Source organism: Melospiza melodia, chromosome 26 (genome assembly GCF_035770615.1).
Source record: "Melospiza melodia melodia isolate bMelMel2 chromosome 26, bMelMel2.pri, whole genome shotgun sequence".
NCBI classification, from domain to species: Eukaryota; Metazoa; Chordata; class Aves; order Passeriformes; family Passerellidae; genus Melospiza; species Melospiza melodia.
Window position 1 is genome coordinate 5295582 of NC_086219.1, and position 20794 is coordinate 5316375.

At 50.8% G+C, this 20794-nt stretch overlaps 1 protein-coding gene across 1 annotated transcript; it reads right to left on the minus strand.

Annotated features, from left to right (window-relative positions):
* Positions 1-2109: 2109 nt before the first annotated feature.
* SLC2A1 (solute carrier family 2 member 1) lies at positions 2110-19314 on the minus strand. The gene is made up of 10 exons (XM_063176803.1): positions 19230-19314; positions 11767-11859; positions 6987-7147; positions 6411-6651; positions 5952-6114; positions 5684-5871; positions 5488-5592; positions 5287-5388; positions 4855-5058; positions 2110-3879 (listed from the first exon to the last, which is right to left on the minus strand). Exons 1-10 carry the CDS (start codon positions 19245-19247, stop codon positions 3682-3684), a joined length of 1473 nt encoding a protein of 490 aa, XP_063032873.1. The 5' UTR covers positions 19248-19314; the 3' UTR covers positions 2110-3681.
* Positions 19315-20794: the final 1480 nt, after the last annotated feature.

Sequence of the window (20794 nt, forward strand, 5' to 3'; positions counted from 1 at the left end):
ATAGAGAGGGACTCAAGGAAGGGCTGGGGTGGTGGAGTTGGTTGGGTTTGACAAAGTGTTGCAGCTCCCTGCATCTCCAAACCAATGTCCAGAAAATCCCAGCCTGGTTTGGAGAACCAGCCTGGTTTAGAGCTTATCCCACTTCACCCTTCCACCAGGGCAGGTGCTCAGAATTTTCTCTTTCTGCAGAGCTTCTCATAGCTCTGGGCACTGAGAGACTCATTTGTTCCACTTCCAGGAGTCATGGGAAGAGCTTCCATCCAGGAGGAACTACGGGAGGCATCAGGGACTCTAAGCAGCCTTGAGGGAAGGAAAGAAAAGGCTCCGAGTGGGGATTCTAAGCTGAAGGAGATGCAGTTCCCTCCTGGCATCCCCTTGGATCTGCCACCAGCCCCATTCCCAGCTGGCTCCTGCCCCAGGGGACACAGTGACCCTGCTGTGGGAGGGACAGGGACACCAGAGCAGGGCCAGGAGGCTGCAGAGCCCGTGGGGAGTGTGGGAAGCTCGGGGCAGTGCCGTGGCCGTGATCCCTCCCGGCTGGGAAAGGGGAGAAGGGAATGTGGGGCTGAGCCCTGAGCTCCCATCAAGGCTCATTTACCGCAGGAGGATTTATGAGGGTGTTTAATTGCCTCGCCGAGTTGGGCTGGAGTCAAGTGAGCTTTGTAAACGCTTCATCAAGCTGGGGCCTGAGCAATTAGCAGGGATTGCTGCTGCTGGGGAAGGGAAAACCGCGGGCTCAGCCACGTTCCATGGCAGGGGGTGGGAGAAGGCTGCTCAGGGTGCCCTGGGGAAGGGCCAGGAGAGCTCCCAACACTCCTGGGGGAGATGCTTTGGTCCTTCCACCCCATCAGGTGTGGAATAATTCCATGGGAGGTGCTGGAAAGGCCTGGAATGATCATCTCCGAGGGGCTGGCATGGTCACTGCCGTGGGGTGGGGGATGCTGGGGAGCTGTGCCTGCTGGCACAGTGCCCCAGGGCACAAGGATTTGGGTCAGCAGGGATTTGGAGCTTGGTGGTGGCTGTAATCCTTCCAGGGCCGTGGGGCTGCTCTGAGCGTTCAACAGAACAAAGCCAGCCTGGAAATGAGGGTTGTGCAGGGCTGAGCATCTTCTGGAGCCAGGAATGAACAGCAGAGTGAGGAGAGAGCCCTGGGCACAGAAAGAATTCTGGGGAGATCTTAAAGACACTTCAGGAGTGATTCCTACAACAGCCATGCCCTGCAGGGCAAAGAGCAGCTTCAATAAATAGCAAAAAGCCTGAAGTGACCAAGATCAGCATTTCTTTGCCTGGAAGTGTTCAGGCTTGCAGACCTATCCTTGAGCCAGACTCTTCTGAGTTCAAGGTTCAGTCTACTGGGGTCTGTAATTCCAGTTTGGAATCTGCATTCCTGTGTATTTATGGCTTAAAAATTCAGTTATTTCTGTGCTTCACCAGGAATTGATTTTGAGGAAGTGCTGAGCAGATAGCATCTGCAAATCAGGCCCTTGTGTTTGGGGTCAGAGCTCAAAACCCTCAGTTTCTTCAGCCTGGGTTTTGAAGGTTGTGCAGGGCTGAGCATTTCCTGGAGCCAGGAATGAAACAGCGGAGTGAGGAGAGAGCCCTGGGCACAAAAAGAATTCTGGGGAGATCTTAAAGACACTTCAGGAGCGATTCCTACAACAGCCATGCCCTGCAGGGCAAAGAGCAGCTTCAATAAATAGCAAAAAGCCTGAAGTGACCAAGATCAGCATTTCTTTGCCTGAAAATGTTCAGGCTTGCAGCATTTGGCACCTTCTCAGCTGGAGGGGAAAAAAACCAAATGCACAGAGCAGCAGCAACCTCCTCCCTCCCTCTCCCTTCCCCTGCTCAGGTGCTGGTGGCATGACCAAGGCTCTGTGCTGGGCAAGGGGAGCAGGTTTGGGATCCAGGGGCAGGAGAGCTCCAGCCAGGAGCCCCCGTGATCCCAGCCCAGAGCTGGTTGTGCACCCAGAGCAGGTATTTTGCAACCAGGTGAGTCGTGCCCGTGGTGGAAAAGCTTTGCAGGGACACGCACTGCCAGACACCCCCCCCAGCCCTGCCAGGGCAGGGAAAGTTTGGCTGCGAGAAATAAAAGGCACAGGACACCAGGGCTGGGTGGCTGCTCACATTCTCCTTTATTGTTCACACCACACACCTTCCCCTTGGCACTTCACTGCAGGGATTTGCTTAAAAAACCACACACACACCCCCACAGCTTGGTGAGGCTGTGCCACAACCAGCTGAGAACAGGCATTTTTTTAAAGAGATTTATTTTATTCCACCCCCCCTCCCCTTTATTTTCTTTCACGTGTGGTCAAGTGTCATCACTTCCAAACCAAACAAATACATTTTAAAAAAGATACTATTAATAAAAAACAACAAAAAAACAACACAAACCCCAAAAAAAAAAAACAACCCTCCCTGTGGCTTTGGGAATGTGCCAGGAGCTCCCACACCAGCTGCACTCAGGGAAATGCTTTTTTTTTTGTGTGTGTTTTCAGTTTTGTTTGAAAAGGACAGTATTTCTCATGTGTATTTTCTTTTAATATACTACAGCCTGAAATTCAGTGCAATAGATACAACTACAGTGCAGAACTATACAAAAAGTCATCCTAACCATGTACAAGCTTTTTTTTTTTTTTCTTAGTTGCTATAGAAACTATAACCTTTTTCTGTACCTTTTTGTATGCAATTATACAGTGTGAATATACTCCAAGAATATTTACAGTACTTGGCTTGTCAAATCAGAAACGCTATAACTTAAATGTCTACTATTAACAACCATTGAACAAAAATATATATAATATAAATATCTTCCAGTCTATACACAGAGCAGGAAACAGCTGTATCCATGCAGTGCTGGATTTTGGTGAGTCCTGGGATGGGGGTGGTGATGGAGGGGGATGTTGTCGTGTGCGGCTGCCGCTGGCGCTTCACTGTCGGGCAAATATTGCCAAGATTAATCCCAAAAATTCAACAAGAACACATCTCCCCCCCCACCTTTCTCCCATTTTTTTTTCCCCTCCCAGTTGGAATTTTCAGGCGAAAGGAGAGGAGCCTGTGATAATGGATTGACCTTTCCAACTGATCCATCCGGGACGGCTCCGTCCTCCGCGCTGCCCCGGGCGGGAGGTCCCCGTCCACGAACCCACCGCAGGGCTTGAAATCAAGGAGACTTTTAAAAAAATGACTCATTTCCTTGGTAGGTTTTTTTAAAAAAATATTAGATTTAGTCAATTTATGTGATTTTTGTTTTTTTGTTTTTTTTTTTTTCTCTATGATTAGAATGTTAAAAAATAAGTTTCCAGCTTTTTTTTTTAAAAACTTCCTCTACGTGATTTTCCGTTAAATAACTATCGCGTCGTCAATAAAAAAAAAACAGGGAATTGCCCTCCTGTGCTGGGGGCTGCATGGCTGGGTTTCAAAACACCTATTGGCTTTGAAATCTTGGACGCGAAACCAACTAAAAAAAATTAAATAAAATTCGTTCCTAGCAGAAAAAAAAAAAAAAAAATAAAATAAAATAGCTCAGTCTGTCCCCAGTAAAGCACTGGGAGAGGCTGGAGAGGGGGCATCAGAGCCAGATCCCCCCTCCACACTCCACTCCCTCCTGCCTGGGGTCTGTACAAAGTGTTTTAAAAAGTCCCCCCGGGTCGGGGGGCGGCGGCAGAGCCGGGGTCCGGGTTACACCTGCGAGTCGGCGCCCAGGCTGTGGAACTCGTCCGGGGTCTTGTCGCTCTGGCCGCCCCCGCTCTGCCGGAAGCCCGAGGCGATCTCGTCGAAGGTCCGGCCTTTGGTCTCCGGCACCTTGAAGTAGGTGAAGATGAAGAAGAGCACGAGCAGCACCGTGAAGATGATGAAGACGTAGGAGCCGCAGAGTTGCTGGATTGAAGGGAAAAAGGGAGGTGAGCGCGTGGATGGAGGTCACGGAATGGTGGAGTTGTTGAGGTTGGAGAAGCACACCAAGATTGAGTCTGACCACAGACCCGGCACTGCCAGGTCCACTCCTAACCATGCCCCAAGTGCCACATCCACGTGGTTTTGAGCACTTCTAGGGATGGTGATTTCACCACCTCCCTGACCACCCTTTCCATGAAGAAATTTTCTCAATATCCAATCTAAACCTCCCCTGACACAGCTTGGGGTGGGTCCTCTCAACCTGTCCCTGTTCCCTGGGAGCAGAGCCTGACTCCCCCAACTGTCCCCTCCTGTCAGAGTTGTGCAGAGCCAGAGGTCCCCCCTGAGCCTCCTCTTCTCCATGCTGAGCCCCTCCAGCAGCTCCTGGTGCCTCCAGACCTTCCCCAGCTCCATTCCCATCTCTGGCCATAGTTGAAGGACCAGCTGATACCACTCTGCCATGGCTATCCAAAACTCAGGTCCTCCTTTCAAGGAACACCTCAAGTTCCACAAAAAACACTGAACCAAGCTCCTGCTTCAGCCCCAAGTCCTTCTTCCCAAGGGACCTTAACCCACCAAACCACCTCAGCCTAGGTTTTAGGGCTGAAGAATGTGGCCCTGGAATTCAACACTGGATCCAGCAGCAGGATTTGGCACCAAGATCTGACACCAGGATTCCACACCAAAATCTGGCAAATGGGATCCAGCACCAGGAACCAGCAACGAGACCTGGGATTTGGATTTGGCAGTAGGAACCAGCAGTGGGATCCTGCACTGGAGTCTGGCACAGAGATCCAGTTGGACAGTTTCCATCCCTGATCCAGAACTGGGATCTGGACCAATGCAGTCTGACAGGCTGGGACAGAGACTCCCCTGGACTGCTGGGATCCTCTGGGACCCCCAGCTCCCTGTGTCCCCAGTGCCATGCCCCACTCCCCCAGCGCTCCCAGCCATCATTACCGCAATGTACTGGAAGCCCATGCCCACGATGAAGTTGGAGGTCCAGTTGGAGAGCCCGGCCACGGCGAAAGCAGCGGGACGGGGCCCTTGGCTGAACAGCTCGGCCACGATGAACCACGGGATGGGGCCTGGGCCGATCTCAAAGAAGGCCACAAACCCAAAGATGGCCACGATGCTGAGGTAGGACATCCAGGGCATTTGGTCCTAGAACAAGGGAGAGGGAGAAGGTTGGTGCTGTGAAGGGGATATGGCACCTGGGCACCTCAGCTGGTGCTGGCACAGGAGCCATGAGCTGGAAGATGGAATTCTAGGAGCTCAGGAGAGATGTGACAATGGGGACTGAGTGTGCTCAGCCATCACTTCAAGGAGGAATAAGTCCTTCCTCCTCCCCAAGCCATCCCTCCTCCTCCTCCCAGCCTCCCCAGCACTCACCAGCAGCGTGAGGGCGATGGTCATGAGAATGGCACACCCAGCCATCCCTGCCAGCCCAATGAGGTGCAGGGTCCTGCGTCCGGCTCGCTCCACCACGAAGAGCTGTGGGATGGACAAGATCCATCAGCACCTCCCAGCCTGCAGGAAAGGCCCCTGCACCTCCCACCTTCCCCAGAGAGACCCTGGTGGGGCCAAACTCACCGAGACCACCGTGAAGGCTGTGTTCACCACGCCAGAGCCAATGGTGGCATAGACAGGCTGCTCCACCCCCGACTTCTCAAAGATGCTGGTGGAGTAGTAAAAGACCTACAAAGGGCAGGGAGGAACCACAAATCAGGTCTTGGAGCTCTGGGTGAAGCAAGCTGACCCCTGGCATCGAGACCCCAGCCAGGCTCACCGCGTTGATCCCCGAGAGCTGCTGGGAGAGCTGCAGGACGATGGCGATGAGGATGGGCTGGCGGTACATGGGCGAGCGGAACAGCTCCATGATGGTCACCTTCTTCTCCCTCATCATCTGCCGGCTCTCCTCCTTCATCTCCTGCAGGTCGCTGCTCACATCCGTCGTGCCTCGCAGCTTCTTGAGGACTGAGAGGGAGAGGTGGGGGTCAGGAGATGTCAGGGACCCTGCAGAGTGCCGGGATGGGCCCTGCAGAGGGGTCACTCACCGCTCTTGGCTTTGTTCTCCTCGTTGCGGTTGATGAGCAGGAAGCGGGGGCTCTCAGGGGCGAAGGGCAGGATGATGCACTGCAGCAGCGCAGGGACGAAGATGAAGCCCAGCAGCAGCGGCCACAGAGACTCGTTTCCCATGATCAAGTCCAAACCAAACACCTGAGGAGGAGGAGAAGGGTTGAGCCACCCATCCCAGCTGGAAAAGTCCTGGTCGGACACAACTGTGCAGCTCATGGTGTGCTCCAAGCTGGAACAGCCATTGGAGGGACTCCTGTGCTGCTTCCAGGTGGCCAGGAGATGTTGATATCCTGATGCCACCCGTCCCAAACCTTCAGATTCCACAGCATCCCCGCTCCTGCTGAGCTCCAGCTTCACCCCCTCACCCCAGCTCAAATCCACAGCACCTCATCCTTGCAGGATCAAAAAAAGGACCAAAATCATTCTGCAGTGCTCACCTGTGCAATGAGGATGCCCAGGACGATGCCAAGCTGGTGGAAGGTGCCCAGGGCCCCTCGCAGGGCAGTAGGGGACACCTCACCCACGTACATGGGCACGAAACCCGTGGTGAGGCCGGAGTAGAGGCCGATGATGAAGCGGCCCAGGATGAGCATCTCAAAGGAGAAAGCCATCTTGGAGAAGCCCATGAGCACAGCTGACACGAAGGCAAGGATGTTGGACATCAGCATGGAATTGCGCCTGGAGAGGGATGGAGGAGAGACGTGAGGAACACCGGGAGAACCAGGTGAGGAACATTGGGAGAGGAACACCAGGAGAACCAGGTGAGGAACACGAGGAGAACCCGGTGAGGAACACCAGGTGAGGAAAACCAGGGGAAAAACACCAGGAGAACCAGGTGAGGAACACTGGGAGAGAACCAGGTGAGGAACGCCAGGAGAGGAACATCAGGAGAACCAAGTGAGGAACACCAGGAGGAGCAGGTGAGGAACACTGCAAGAACCCCAAGGTCAGCCTGTAGAACACCAGGGTGGGTGAGGCAGCAGAGCCTCCCCACTGCAGGATCCAGAGCTCACCTTCCAAAGCGATTGACAAAGAGCCCCACGGAGAAGGAGCCGATCATGCCCCCGACAGAGAAGATGGCAACGGAGAGGGACCAGAGCGTGGTGAGGGTGGCAGGGCTGATGGGCTCCCCGTATCGGTTCAGCCACGTGAGGTTGTAGAAGTCCTCAATCACCTGGAGAACAAGGAGGGAAAGCAAACCGCGCGTCAAGGCCGCGCCACCGGAGGGACGAGTCTCTCACAAGACAATGCGTCACCGGAGCCGCTGGCCAAGGGAGGAACTGCTGGGATCCACCGGGAAATGCAGCCCGACGGGTTCTGGGCTCGCCCTGCCCGGAGAGAGGGAGGGAGGGAGGGAGCCAAACTGGCCGGGCAGGCACGGGGAGGTCACGCTGCTCCCCAGGGCAGGGCAGGAGCCACAGATGCGCCGGCCCCGCAGAGCAAGGGGAGGAACACGGGGCAGCTCCCAACCCCTTGGATACTCCTGGAGTTGGATTTCCAGGTTTCTCCTCCCCAAGAATTCCATAGCACACAATCTTGGATACTCCTGGACTTGGATTTCCAGGTTTTTCTCCCCAAGAATTCCACAACACACCATCTCTGCCATGGTTCTGCAGGACCGTGATGCCAACACAGGCCTTGGTTTGAAGCACCAAGAACAGCCTGGTTTGTTAATTTTAGGTGGTTTTATATAAGCTTTGCAACTTTTTAAAGACAAAAGTTTTGTACACGATACTTTTTACATACAATACTTTTGTATAGTGTCCTGGTTTGAAAAGGAAGTTTTGAGAAGTTTGAGTTTTTTGGGATGCTGTGTGCTCCCTGGGGGCACTGGCACTGCATCAGCATCAAACCATGACATATATATATACACATATATAAAATATATACATTTTGTATACTTTTGATGGATTTTTGAAGCTAGCCCATCACTAGCCCCCTTGGATACTCCTGGAGTTGGATTTCCAGGTTTAGGTTTTTCTTCCCCAAGAATTCCATAACACACAATCTCTCCCATGGTTCTGCAGGACCGTGATGCCAACACAGGCCTTGGTTTGAAGCACCAAGAACAGCCTGGTTTGTTAATTTTAGGTGGTTTTATATAAGCTTTGCAACTTTTTAAACACAAAATTTGTGTATACAAAAATTTTAGTATACAAAAATTTTGTATAGTGTCCTGGTTTGAAAAGGAACTGAGATTTTTGGGATGCTGTGCTGGTACTGCCATTGCACCAGTGTCAAACCATTACATATATATCCACGTACAAAATATATACATTTTATATACTTCTGCTGTATTTTTAATGCTAGCCCATCACTAGCCCCCTTGGATACTCCTGGAGTTGGATTTCCAGGTTTTTCTTCCCCAGGAATTCCATAACACACCATCTCTCCCATGGTTCTGCAGGACCACAATGCCAACACAGGCCTTGGTTTGAAGCACCAAGAACAGCCTGGTTTGTTAATTTTAGGTGGTTTTATATTAATTTTGCATCTTTTTATACACAAAGCTGTTGTATACAAAAATTTTTGTATACAAAAATTTCATATAGTGTCCTGGTTTGAAAAGGAAGGGAGTTTTTTGGGATACTGTGCTGGTACTGCCATTGCACCAGTGTCAAACCACAACATATATATATATATATATATATATATATATATATATATATATATATATATATATATATATATATATATATATATATATGTATACATATATATATATATATATATATATATATATATTATATATAATATATATATATATGCATTTTGTGTGCTTTTGATGTATTTTTAAAGCTAGCCCATCACTGGTAGCTTCACCAAGCTCATGTCCCTGCCCATGGCTGGGAAAATGCCCTAAATGACCCTCTAAAGGTTCCTCCCAATCCAAAATCCTTTCTAGCACCATGATTTAAGGGTCACCCATCCCCAAAGCACCACAGCAAAGGGCTCCTTAACACCCCACCAAACCCAGCTGGAAGGAGCAGAAATTCCAGAGATTCCCTGCTTTGCTCCAAGGTGGCTCCAAGATTTTGCTGCTCTGAATGGCTCCACTCCCAATTCAAAATTCACACCGTTGTGCTTAATTTCCCACTTCTCCCATCAATCCAAGCCCAAACAGGAGCCCTGGCAGAGACAGCACAAGAAATTTTCACTGGGCTGGGTACAAGTCCCAACAGTATCATTATTTTGCCAAGTTGTTCCTCTTCCAAAGCACAGAAATTGTTACAATTTCCATATTGAAGTGATTGTGTTCCCTCCTGTTTCACCCAGGGGTTTGGATGCTTTTTCCCCTTTTACCACTATACCCAAAATAAATAATTGATTGGATTATTGGAGAATAATTGGGCTGGCTCAGGCTCTCAATAACAGCCCCTCCTGGAAAAAAGGGAAGATGCTTTGAAGGACTCAAGAGTTTTTTTCAGAGAGGAAAAGAGGTGAAAAATGGGTTTAAAGGCAGAAGAGTGAAGGAAAAAAAAATTGTTTCTCCCAAACTGGGGATTTCAGCTCAGTGTTGTGATTCACCCCCACCCTGCAGCTCCACGAATCCCAAACCAGTGCATCCCAAACCTGTGCCCTGATGGATCTGAGTGCATCCTCATCCCAATCCTTCACTCCAGTTTATCCCACTGCATCCCCATCCTCAATGCACCCCAAGGCATTCCTGTCCCAATCCTGCACTCCATGCATCCCCAGTGTGCCCCAGTTTATCCCAGTCCTGCAGAGCGTCCCTATCCCAATTCCACACTTTGTGTCCCCATCCTTGAGGCTGGGATGACCCCCTGTGCCCAGCAAACCTCATCTCACCTCCCCCTGAGCACCCCAAATCCTTCCCCTCAACACTGGGGACTTGTCCTGCCCCTTGTGCCTCCCTCTGCCCAAAGGATTCACAGCAATGTTGCCTCTTCAAGAGATAGCTCAGCTGTCTTTGGAGATAAAGAAAATCCCCAGGATGGCTTCTGTTGCAGCATTGGAAACAAAAAGTTTTAATAAAAGACAAAGTAACAAAACTCTTTGCAGAGAAAAACCCAGTCATGTGCAAGAGGTTCTTGCTCCTGGTAAAACACCTCACTAAAAAGTTTTGTTTCTTTGTTCTCTCCTTTTTCTAGTAAATTGTTCAGGTGGGACTTTTTGGCTTCTGTCCAATTGGTTATCCTTAGTCCCTCAAGCTTATCAGATGCCTTTTTCACCTAATCAAGGAGAGAAACTTCTGGGCTTATTTTCTTTGTAAGGGGACAAAAGAGAATTTTGTCACTCCATCAACAGAAGGCACATTCCTATAATTGATCCCTAAAAACTGTGGCAACACCCCTCAGGAGTGTCTGAATTTGCAGGGAGAGCATGGAGAGCCCCTCCAGGCCAGGGAACAAAGCAGCTCCTGGGATGTGGCTCTGAGCAGGGTGGTGATCACAGCATTCCCTCCTCCCTCAATGCCGGGGCTGGGGAAAGTGAGGGCAGAGCTGGGGAGCAGCTCCTCAGAGCCATGGCAGGCATCCCCAGCTCCAGGGCTGCTCCATGGCCATCCCCAACCTCAGACCAAGCAAGGAGAATTTGGGATATTTCAGGTCTCCAGCAGGTTCTGGGGGCGAGCTGCAGCTTCAAGCCCAGGAACTGAACCTGGGATTCAATAATGCAACACCTTGAACAAATCCCTGCCTTTTTTCCTCTTCCCACAATGACTTTTTCCACAGGGTCTTCTATCCCACAAGGAGTTTTCCCAATGCCTGTGGTGACATTCCAGAAGCACTCACTGGGATGGGATTAAACCCTGGCAGCTGGATTGGGGTGATGACATTTGGGGACAGAGCTCAAGCTGTCCCTCCACACCTCATCCCAGCACAAGAGCTGTGCCCAGGGAACACTGCAAGCACCACGTTGCAATCCTGAGCTTCTTTTCCATGTGTTCAACACCTCAAACAGCCACCAAATCTGGGAAAAGTCACGTTTTCCATGGACCACCATTATCTACCAGCAGCAGGAGGGTCCTGGCTATAAAAGCCACCAAATCAGAGAAAAGTTTTCCATGGACCTCTGGTATTTGCCAGCAGCAGGAGGGTCCTGGCTATAAAAGCCACCAAATCTGGGAAAAGTTTTCCATGGACCTCTGGTATCTACCAGCAGCAGGAGGGTCCTGGCTGTAAAAGCCACCAAATCTGGGAAAAGTTTTCCATGGACCTCTGGTATTTGCCAGCAGCAGGAGGGTCCTGGCTATAAAAGCCACCAAATCAGAGAAAAGTTTTCCATGGACCTCTGGTATTTGCCAGCAGCAGGAGGGTCCTGGCTGTAAAAGCCACCAAATCTGGGAAAAGCCACGTTTTCCATGTTTTCCATGTACATGAGGGGAGGAACCAACACTCCTGCACTCCATCCTGCTCCCAGCACTTCCCAGCTGGGATGCAAAACCCCCAGCTCTGGTCAGAGCAGCCGCCTGGGGATGACTCAAACCTTAATTAACTCCCAGACCTTCACTAAGAGAGCCATGAGGTGAAAAGTTCCACTGGCCACACCCAGACACAGCATCCTGCAGGCACTGCTGGGATTTATTTCCCCCAACAAAAAAAAAAAAAAAAAACAAAACAAAAAACAAAACAAAAAAAAAAAAAAACACTGAGCAAGGAGGAGGAAACAACTTCTCCAGGGAAGGCTGGAGCTAAATAACTCCCTCTGAAATCCCATTAGAGCCCTAAGCTGCCTAGTGGGATGTACTATTTTAGCCAGGCTGGCACAGAGGCTGGTTTGTTGTCAGACACGAGCTGGGGGAGGCTGGAATTTCCCTCTGGGAGCACTCACCTTCTGCGGGGCGTTGATGACGCCGGTGTTGTACCCGAACTGGAGAGAGCCCAGCACTGCTCCTCCCACTGCCAGCATCAGGCGAGCCGTCATCTGCCAGGAAACGGGGAAAAAAGGGTTAAATCTGGGATCCTGAAGCTCTGTATCCCCAGCAGAGTGATACCAGGGCACTGCACAGCATAAAAATGGGGGAAAAAGGGTTAAATTTGGGATCCTGCAGCTCTGTATCCCCAGCAGAGTGGTACCAGGGCATTGTATGGGATAAAAACAGGGAAAAGGGTTAAATTTGGGGTCCCTGCAGACCTGTATCCCCAGCAGAGTGATACTAGAGCACTGCACAGCACAAAAACGGGGAAAAATGGTTAAATTTGGGATCCTGCTGCCCAGGGCACAAAACCGGGGAAAAGGGTTAAATCTGGGATCCCTGCAGATCTGTATCCCCAGCAGAGTGTACCAAGGCATTGCATGGGATAAAAACAGGGGAAAAAGGGTTAAATTTGGAATCCTGCAGACCTGTATGCCCAGCAGAGTGATATCAGGGCGCTGCACAGCACAAAAACAGGGGAAAAGGGGTTAAATTTGGGATCCTGAAGCTCTGTATCCCCAGCAGAGTGATACCAGGGCACTGCACAGCACAAAAACGGGGAAAAATGGCTAAATTTGGGATCCTGCTGCCCAGGGCACAAAACCGGGAAAAAGGGATAAGTCTGGGATCCCTGCAGATCTGTATCCCCAGCAGAGTGATACCAGGGCACTGCACAGCACAAAAACAGGGGAAAAGGGGTTAAATTTGGGATCCTGAAGCTCTGTATCCCCAGCAGAGTGTACCAGGGCACTGAACAGAACAAAAACAGGGGAAAAAGGGTTAAATTTGGAATCCTGCTGCCCAGGGCACAAAAACGGGAAAAAGGGATAAGTCTGGGATCCTGCAGACCTGTATGCCCAGCAGAGTGATATCAGGGCACTGCACAGCACAAAAACAGGGGAAAAGGGGTTAAATTTGGGATCCTGAAGCTCTGTATCCCCAGCAGAGTGATACCAGGGCACTGCACAGCACAAAAATGGGGGGGAAAGGGTTAAATTTGGGATCCTGCTGCCCAGGGCACAAAAACGGGAAAAAGGGAAAAGTCTGGGATCCCTGCAGCTCTGTATCCCCAGCAGAGTGATACCAGGGCACTCCATGGGATAAAAAACAGGGGAAAAGGGGTTAAATCTGGGATCCTCACGTCCCAGGGCACAGCACAGCACAAAAATGGGAAAAAAGGGTTAAATTTGGGATCCCTGCAGCCCAGGGCAAGGCACAGCACAAAAATGGGGGAAAAAAAGGTTAAATCTGGGATGTCTGCAGCTCAGGGCACTGCATGGGATAAAAACAAGGAAAAGGGTTAAATCTGGGATCCTGCAGCCCTGTATCCCCACCAGAATGATACCAGGGCACTGCATGGGATAAAAACAGGGAAAAGGGTTAAATCTGGGATCCTGCAGACCTGTATCCCCAGCAGAGTGGTACCAGGGCATTGCATGGGATAAAAACAGGGAAAAGGGTTAAATCTGGGATCCCCGCAGCCCTGACTCCCCAGCAGAGCAATACAGGACAAAAACAGGGGAAAAGGGGTTAAATCTGGGACTCTCACAGCCTTGTCTCCCCCAGCAGAGAAATACAAGACTAAACCTGGGAAAGAGAGGTTAAATCTGGGATTCCCACAGCCCTGGCTCCTCCAGCACAGCAATACCAGGGCACTGCATGGGACAAAGGGTTAAATCAGGGATCCTGCAGACCTATATCCCCAGCAGAGTAATATCAGGGCACTGCATGGGATAAAAACAGGGAAAAAGGGCAAAATCTGGGATCCCTGTCTCCTCCAACAGAGCAACACAGGACAAAAACAGTGAAAAAGGGGTTAAATCTGGGAACTCCCCAGCAGAGCAATACCAGGGCACTGCATGGGACAAAAGCAGGGAAAAGGGGTTAAATCCACAGTTCTCTTTCCCCAGCACAGAGATACCAGGGCACTGCAAAGGTGGCAAGTACAAATATTCAGAACCAAAGAGAAAACTCACTGGTTTTGGTGCTAAGAGGGAAAAAATAATTACAAAAAAATGTCATTTTGGGCGGGTTAAAACCCCCCAGTTTGGGGGATTCCAGGAATTTGAGCCCTGGAGGTGACCATAGGGCCAGCAGGATGCTCCGGGGAGCTGCACCAACAGCAGCTTCCCATGGCTGTCTAATTAAGAGTCACTGAGCAAAACCCTGGTTTAGCTGGCAAAGCCTTCCTTCCCCAGCCTCCTCTTCCTCCCGCCTGAGCCACGGCAACAATCAGAGCCTTGTTTGGGAGCGGGGTCAGGGCAGGCCAGCGCTCGGGCCACCTTCGTTAGCGGCCCAATTATCCCGGGCAGGAGATTTTCCCGGCGCTCGGACCAGGATCCGACATTCCCGCCTAATCAGCTTTGGGACGGGCCACGTGAAATTGATAAACCCCTTTAATTTGAGGGGGGGTGCTGAGGGGGGTTCTCCCCTAAACACCAACGTGTCACCCCAAGGATGCTCCCAGCATCGATATTCCCAAAGGATCAACGCCTCAGATCCCGTCTAAATGAGGGGAAGTGACTCCAGCTCCCTCCTCAAAAAGGGTATTTTTAATATTTAAGAACAAATCTCCTATTTCTTTTAATAAATACAGGATTTAGTGCTGCTCCCTGACCTTGCCACTGAGGGGGGGTTCTCCATAAACACCAACGTGTCACCCCAAGGATGCTCCCAGGATTGATATTCCCAAAGGATCAACGCCTCAGATCCCGTCTAAATGAGGGGAGGTGACTCAAACCCCCTCCTCAAAAGGGATATTTTTAATATTTAAGAACAAATATCTTTTTTTTTTAAATAAATACAGGATTTAGTGCTGCTCCCTGACCTTGCCACTGAGGGGGGGTTCTCCATAAACACCAACGTGTCACCCCAAGGATGCTCCCAGGATCGATATTCCCAAAGGATCAACCCCTCATTTAGATGGGATCTGAGGCGAAGAGACTCAAACTCCCTTCTCAAAAAGGATATTTTTAATATTTAAGAACAAATCTCCTATTTCTTTTAATAAATTAAGGATTTAATGCTGCTCCCTGCCCTTGCCACTGAGGGGGGGGTTCTCCCTAAACACCAACGTGTCACCCCAAGGGTGCTCTCAGGATTGATATTCCCAAAGGATCGACGCCTCAGATCCCGTCTAAATGAGGGGAGGTGACTCCAGCTCCCTCCCCAAAAAGGATATTTTTAATATTTAAGAACAAATCTCCTATTTTATTTAATAAATACAGGGTTTAGTGCTGCTCCCTGACCTTGCCACTGAGGGGGGGTTCTCCCTAAACACCAACGTGTCACCCCAAGGGTGCTCCCAGGATTGATATTCCCAAAGGATCAACGCCTCAGATCCCATCTAAATGAGGGGAGGTGACTCAAACTCCCTCCCCAAAAAGGGGTATTTTTAATATTTAAGAACAAATCTATTTCTTTTAATAAATAAAGGATTTAATGCTGCTTCCTGCCCTTGCCACTGAGGGGGGGGTTCTCCCTAAACACCAACGTGTCACCCCAAGGATGCTCCCAGCATCGATATTCCCAAAGGATCAACGCCTCAGATCCCGTCTAAATGAGGGGAGGTGACTCCAGCTCCCTCCCCAAAAAGGATATTTTTAATATTTAAGAACAAATCTCCTCTTTTTTAAAATAAATACAGGATTTAGTGCTGCTCCCTGACCTTGTCACTGAGGGGGGGTTCTCCCAAAACACCAACGTGTCACCCCAAGGGTGCTCTCAGGATCGATATTCCCAAAGGATCAACGCCTCAGATCCCGTCTAAATGAGGGGAGGTGACTCCAACTCCCTCCCCAAAAAGGGATATTTTTAATATTTAAGAACAAATCTCCTATTTCTTTTAATAAATACAGGATTTAGTGCTGCTCCCTGACCTCGCCACTCTCCTCCCTCCGCGTGAAAGTTCCCAGGGGAAAAGCAGAGGGAATGAAGCCAGGCCCGTTAATGAAGCTCATTAATTAGGCTTGGCCCCAACACAATTAATCAGGGAGGTTTTGGCACTTGGATTTGCTTTGGAGTAGAGGAGAAAACACCTCCCTGGTTGGGAGGGCATGACCAGGCTGGGGATTTGGTGATGTCCCCCAAAAAGCACAAAAAAAAGCCCTAAAAATTCCAACAAATCCCCCAAAAAAAAAACAGGATGTTAAAAGCACCTGTTGCTTGGGGAAACCTTATTAAAAAAAATGAGTGGGTTTGTGGGGGATTGGGAGATTTCCCGTTGTTTTTGGGGGGTCAGCCCGGTGTGTTTGGGTGCTGAATTTGATTTTTTTCCTGGCTAAAGGGCACCCCGGGAGCTGGCAGGGTAGGGCAGGCCCAGGTGAGTCATGGCTCCAGGGATGGGGATGCGGCAGCCAGGTGAACTTTGCTCCAGGAAGGTGAGAGGTAACAACAGCTTGATGCAAAAAAAAAGAAAAAAAAAATAAAAATCTAAAAAAAAAATTTTATTTTAACATTTAGAAAAAAGGCTAAAAAAAAAATCCCAAAAAAAATAGATTAAATTCCATAAAAAAAAGAAAAAAATTGTATTTTCATTGCATTCCAGCAGTTTGGGCATAGGAAAAGGAAGAGCTGGCAGGGAAAATCACATTTTGGAGGCTCGTCCCCAGCAGGGTCAGGGTGAGTCAGCTCCTTCCCCCTCCCTCCCCAGCCCAAACTCGCTGCCCTGCTCGGATCCCGGATCCTTTCAGCCTCAACTTCGCCATTAAAGGCAACTTTAGGTGGGGGGGGAAATAATTAAATAAAGGGAAAAGTCGATTTTTAAGGGCAGCTTTGCCCAGGCAGCTCCTGCCAAACCTCACGTGGGGCCGTGGGGAGATTTTTTTTTTTTTTTAACTCCTTGAAGGAAAAAGCATCTTTATCAGGAATTTTAGGACAAATTCCGTCTTATTTCCATAAAATAAATTTATTTAAGCATGGCTGGACCCCAAACTCCTGGTTTTATGCCTAAGAATTGCTCTGTGTTATAGGAAAGAGAGGTTTTTAATAAATTTATAATATTTGTTTTCTTTTTGGCTGCTTCCTGCTTCCTCTCCAGCTCCCAACACGGAAGCCAGGACGCTCTGAGGAGGATCTGGGGGGGCACCAGGGGCCCCCCAAACCCGCTGCCTTTGGCTTTACAACTCTATTTTTAACCTTTTTATTTTACTCTCCAGCCTGGAAGGACTTTGAGATCCACCTCATGGATCAAAGGAATGAATAATCCCTTTAAAAGCAAAATAACAATACCAAAATATTGATATAAAGGTATTTAAATTAGTGGCCCAGCAGGGACTTTCAACTTTTTTCACTCCAGCATGGACGATTTCGGTATGCTGCTGCCTCATGAAAAAACAAGGAATTCATAATTCATAATAATACTAAAAAAAAAGCATCCCAGAAGGGAATTCCAAGTTATTTTACCCCAGTGCAGGAGGACTCGGGGAATTTTGGCACGCTGACTGTTTCATGCATCAAGCGAACTAATGAATTCTCTAAAATCAAATCAGCAACAACTGGAAAAAAAAAAAAGGTCCCAGGAGGATATTCTGTTGGTTTTTTTCACTCCAGCGTGGAAGATTTTGCGATGCTATGGAACAAGAACTATTAGCAATCCCTGAAAAATCCAAATAATGGTTAAAAAGAGGGGGATTTCGGGCAAACCCACATGAAAAACACACGATTAAAACGATCCAGGGGGATTTTTTAAGGAGCAGCCACTGCTCCCAAGGGGACACGGAGGGGATGTGGGCACTCAGTGCAGCCCCTTGCACACTCATTTGCACACTCATGGGAGCCAGGGCACACTGGTAACACCCGGGAAAACCTCACAGACCCACTAAAAACCAGGAAAAATCCGCTCCAAATCCACAGGAGGGGATCTAAACCCAGAGAATTTTGGGTTTTTTATTTGTTTTGCTTCCCTACTTAAAGGTCATCCAGGGACGGCGACACAATCGCGGCGAGTTTTGCAACCGCGACCAGCACGGGAGAGGATTTTGCATGGAGCGAGCTGGAAAAAAAACACACGGAATGTGCCATGTCCCCCCCACACAGACACACATCCCGGGTTAATCGTGTTAATAATATTAATTATTAAATATAAAGCGGGTTCGGGAGGGGAGTTTTACCACTTGATGGTAAAAGCACAAGCTGCTTCCATGAAAAATATCTTTTTTATTTTTTTTTCCACGCAAAACACGCTGGGGATGGAAATGTCACCCATCAGCGCTCGGCAAATCATCCTTGAGATTAATTACCTTTTACGAAAATTAATCATTTCTAACCCAAATCCATGCAAGGCAGGGGGGGAGGTTTGCGGAGCTGGGAGAGCAGCGGGAACGCGGCTCGGGCTCCGTTCGGGATGCCGGGAGTTAAATGCGTCGGATTTCTTGGGTATGAGAGCAAATTTGCGTTTAATTCCTGCCCCCATCACCGCGCTGCCGGCCCGCACGTTCCCGGCTCCCACCCCAGCCCCACCGCCAAACAGCCCGGAACCCCCGAAAATACACCATAAATACATATATACACAGATGTAGCGCCTTAAATTTAAGGGAATTGTGTGTTTCATGCGGAGGAGGAGAGGGGAGGGGGGGGGGGGAAGAGGGAGTTGTTTTGAAAGGGGGAAATAAATACCGAGAGGGATCGCTCCCGTCGCATCTTTAATTAGGATAAAAATCGCGATTTTTGGGGATTAATTACACTTCGTGCCGCCACGCAGCCGATTTCCTAACACATCCTGCCCCCCGCAAAAAAAAAAAAAAAAAATCCCAAACAATTTGGAATTTTTCCAGCTGTTCCCAGGCCGGAGCACTGGGGACGGAAATACTTTGGTGGTTGGAATGAAGCAAGTGGGGCTGAGTTCAGTGACCTGTTACAATCAACCACCGGCATCGTTCCGGGCTTTTACCCCCCTCCAAATTAAATCTAAATTAATTAATTTAGCATGAGGAGGGTGTTGGTGGATCCCCGAGCGGCCGGGAGAGCTCGGAGTATTTAATAACTCCACAGCCTGGGATAAATTAATAGGAATTGGGTCAGAAGCTGCGGGCGGGATGTGCCCAGCCCGGCGGGGATCGCGGGGTTCCGGCGGGCTCCCCCCAACCCCGCAGCCCCCCAAAGCCAGCCCGGCCCTCGCTGGGCTCTGGGGCCTCCCCTCGTCCCGAAACGGGGTCAAAAGGGACAGGATTGGGTCTGTCCGCCGCGTTTCCGCCTTTCGGGGACAGCCCGGGAGCGGCGGCCGGGCGCGCTGCGAGGCGCGGAGCCGGCACCGGCCGCTCTGTGGGGAGCGCTGCGCTGGGGCTCAGGGGACAAAATAAAGCGAAACGCGGCGGCCGCGCGTGTGCGGGGGCGGGCGGGGGTTGCGTAACGCAGAGCAACCCTGGCGGCGCGGGCTCACCTTGCTGCCGGTGTCCATGGCGGGGCCGGAGCCGTGAGGGCGGGCGGGCGATCGGCGGGGCCGGGGCGCTGAGGCGCGGGGCGCGCGGTGCGCTGAGCAGCGGGGCGGAGGCGCGGCCGCCGCCCGGGCATTGGAGCCGCTTAAAGCGCGGGCGGGGGCGGCGCGAGGCCGCGGCGCTCATTGGGCGGCGTGAGGCGGGGGGCGGGGTCAGGGTGGGGGCGGTGCGTGGCTAAGGCGCTCATTGGGCGGTGTGAGCTAGGGAGGCGTGGCCAGCGCGGGGGGGCGGGGCCGAGGGGCCGCGGATGGGGGGGCGTGGGAGGGGGCGCGCGGGGGCCGGCGGCGCGTGCGGGGCTGCACGTGGGCGGCGGGGGAGGGGACGGGAGCGGGAGGGTCCGAGACAGAGAGAGCGTCCGTGTGTCCGTCTGTGTGTGTGTCCGTGTGTCCGTCTGTCTGTCTGTGTGTGTGTGTGTGTGTGTCCGTGTGTGTGTCTGTGTGTGTGTCTGTGTGTGTGTCCGTGTGTCTGTCTGTGTGTGTGTCTGTGTGTGTGTCCGTGTGTCCGTCTGTCTGTCTGTGTGTGTGTCTGTGTGTGTGTCTGTGTGTCCGTCTGTCTGTCTGTGTGTGTGTCTGTGTGTCCGTGTGTCCGTGTGTCCGTCTGTGTGTGTGTCTGTGTGTCCGTGTGTCCGTCTGTGTGTGTGTGTGTGTGAGACACAGTGTGAGAGCGTCCGTGTGTCCGTGTGTCTGTCTGTCTGTGTGTGTGTGTCTGTCTGTGTGTCTGTCTGTGTCTCTTTGTGAGTGTGTGTGACACAGTGTGGAGAGCGTCCGTGTGTCCGTGTGTCTGTCTGTGTGTGTGTCCGTGTGTCTGTGTGTGTGTGTGTGTCTGTCTGTGTGTGTGTGTCCGTGTCCGTCTGTGTGTCTGTCTGTGTGTGTGTGTGTGTGTCCGTCTATGTGTGTCTGTGTGTCTGTGTGTCTCTTTGTGAGTGTGTGTGACACAGTGTGAGAGCGTCTGTGTGTCTGTGTGTGTCTGTGTGTGTGTCTGTGTGTCTCTTTGTGAGTGTGTGTGACACAGTGTGAGAGCGTCCGTGTGTCTGTGTGTGTCTGTGTGTCTGTCTGTGTGTCTGTGTGTCTCTTTGTGAGTGTGTGTGACACAGTGTGACACAGTGTGAGAGTGTCCGCGTGTCTGTGCGTCTGTCTGTCCGTGTGACGGTGTGAGAGGGTGAGAGTGACCGTGTGTGTGTGTGTGTGAGTGTGAAACTGTGTGTGTGTGTCCGTGTGAGTGTCCGTCTGTCCGTTTGTCTGTGTGTGTGTGAGTTTGAGAGTGTCCGTCTGCCTACGTGACTGTGTGAAAGCGTGGGAGTGTCTGTGTATCTGCACGTCCGTGTGTCTGTCCGTGTGTCTGAGCGAGCGTGAGAGTGCGTGTGTGACACAGTGTGAGAGTGTCCGTGTGTCTGAGAGAGACCGAGAGTGAGTGTCCGTGTGTCTGTGGGTGTCTGTCTGTGTGTGTACGTGTGTTTTTGTGTCTGTGTCTGTCTGTCCGTCCTTGTGTTTCTGAGTCTCTGTGTGTCCTT

What these genes read in the sequence shown, in the direction of transcription:
- SLC2A1 (XM_063176803.1), bottom strand. An exon ending in TGGGCATCCTCATTGCACAG is followed by an intron (nt 6,115 to 6,410) that starts GTGAGCACTGCA and finishes CCTCCTCCTCAG; the next exon opens with GTGTTTGGTTTGGACTTGAT. An exon ending in CCATCGCCCTCACGCTGCTG is followed by an intron (nt 5,059 to 5,286) that starts GTGAGTGCTGGG and finishes CCCTTGTTCTAG; the next exon opens with GACCAAATGCCCTGGATGTC.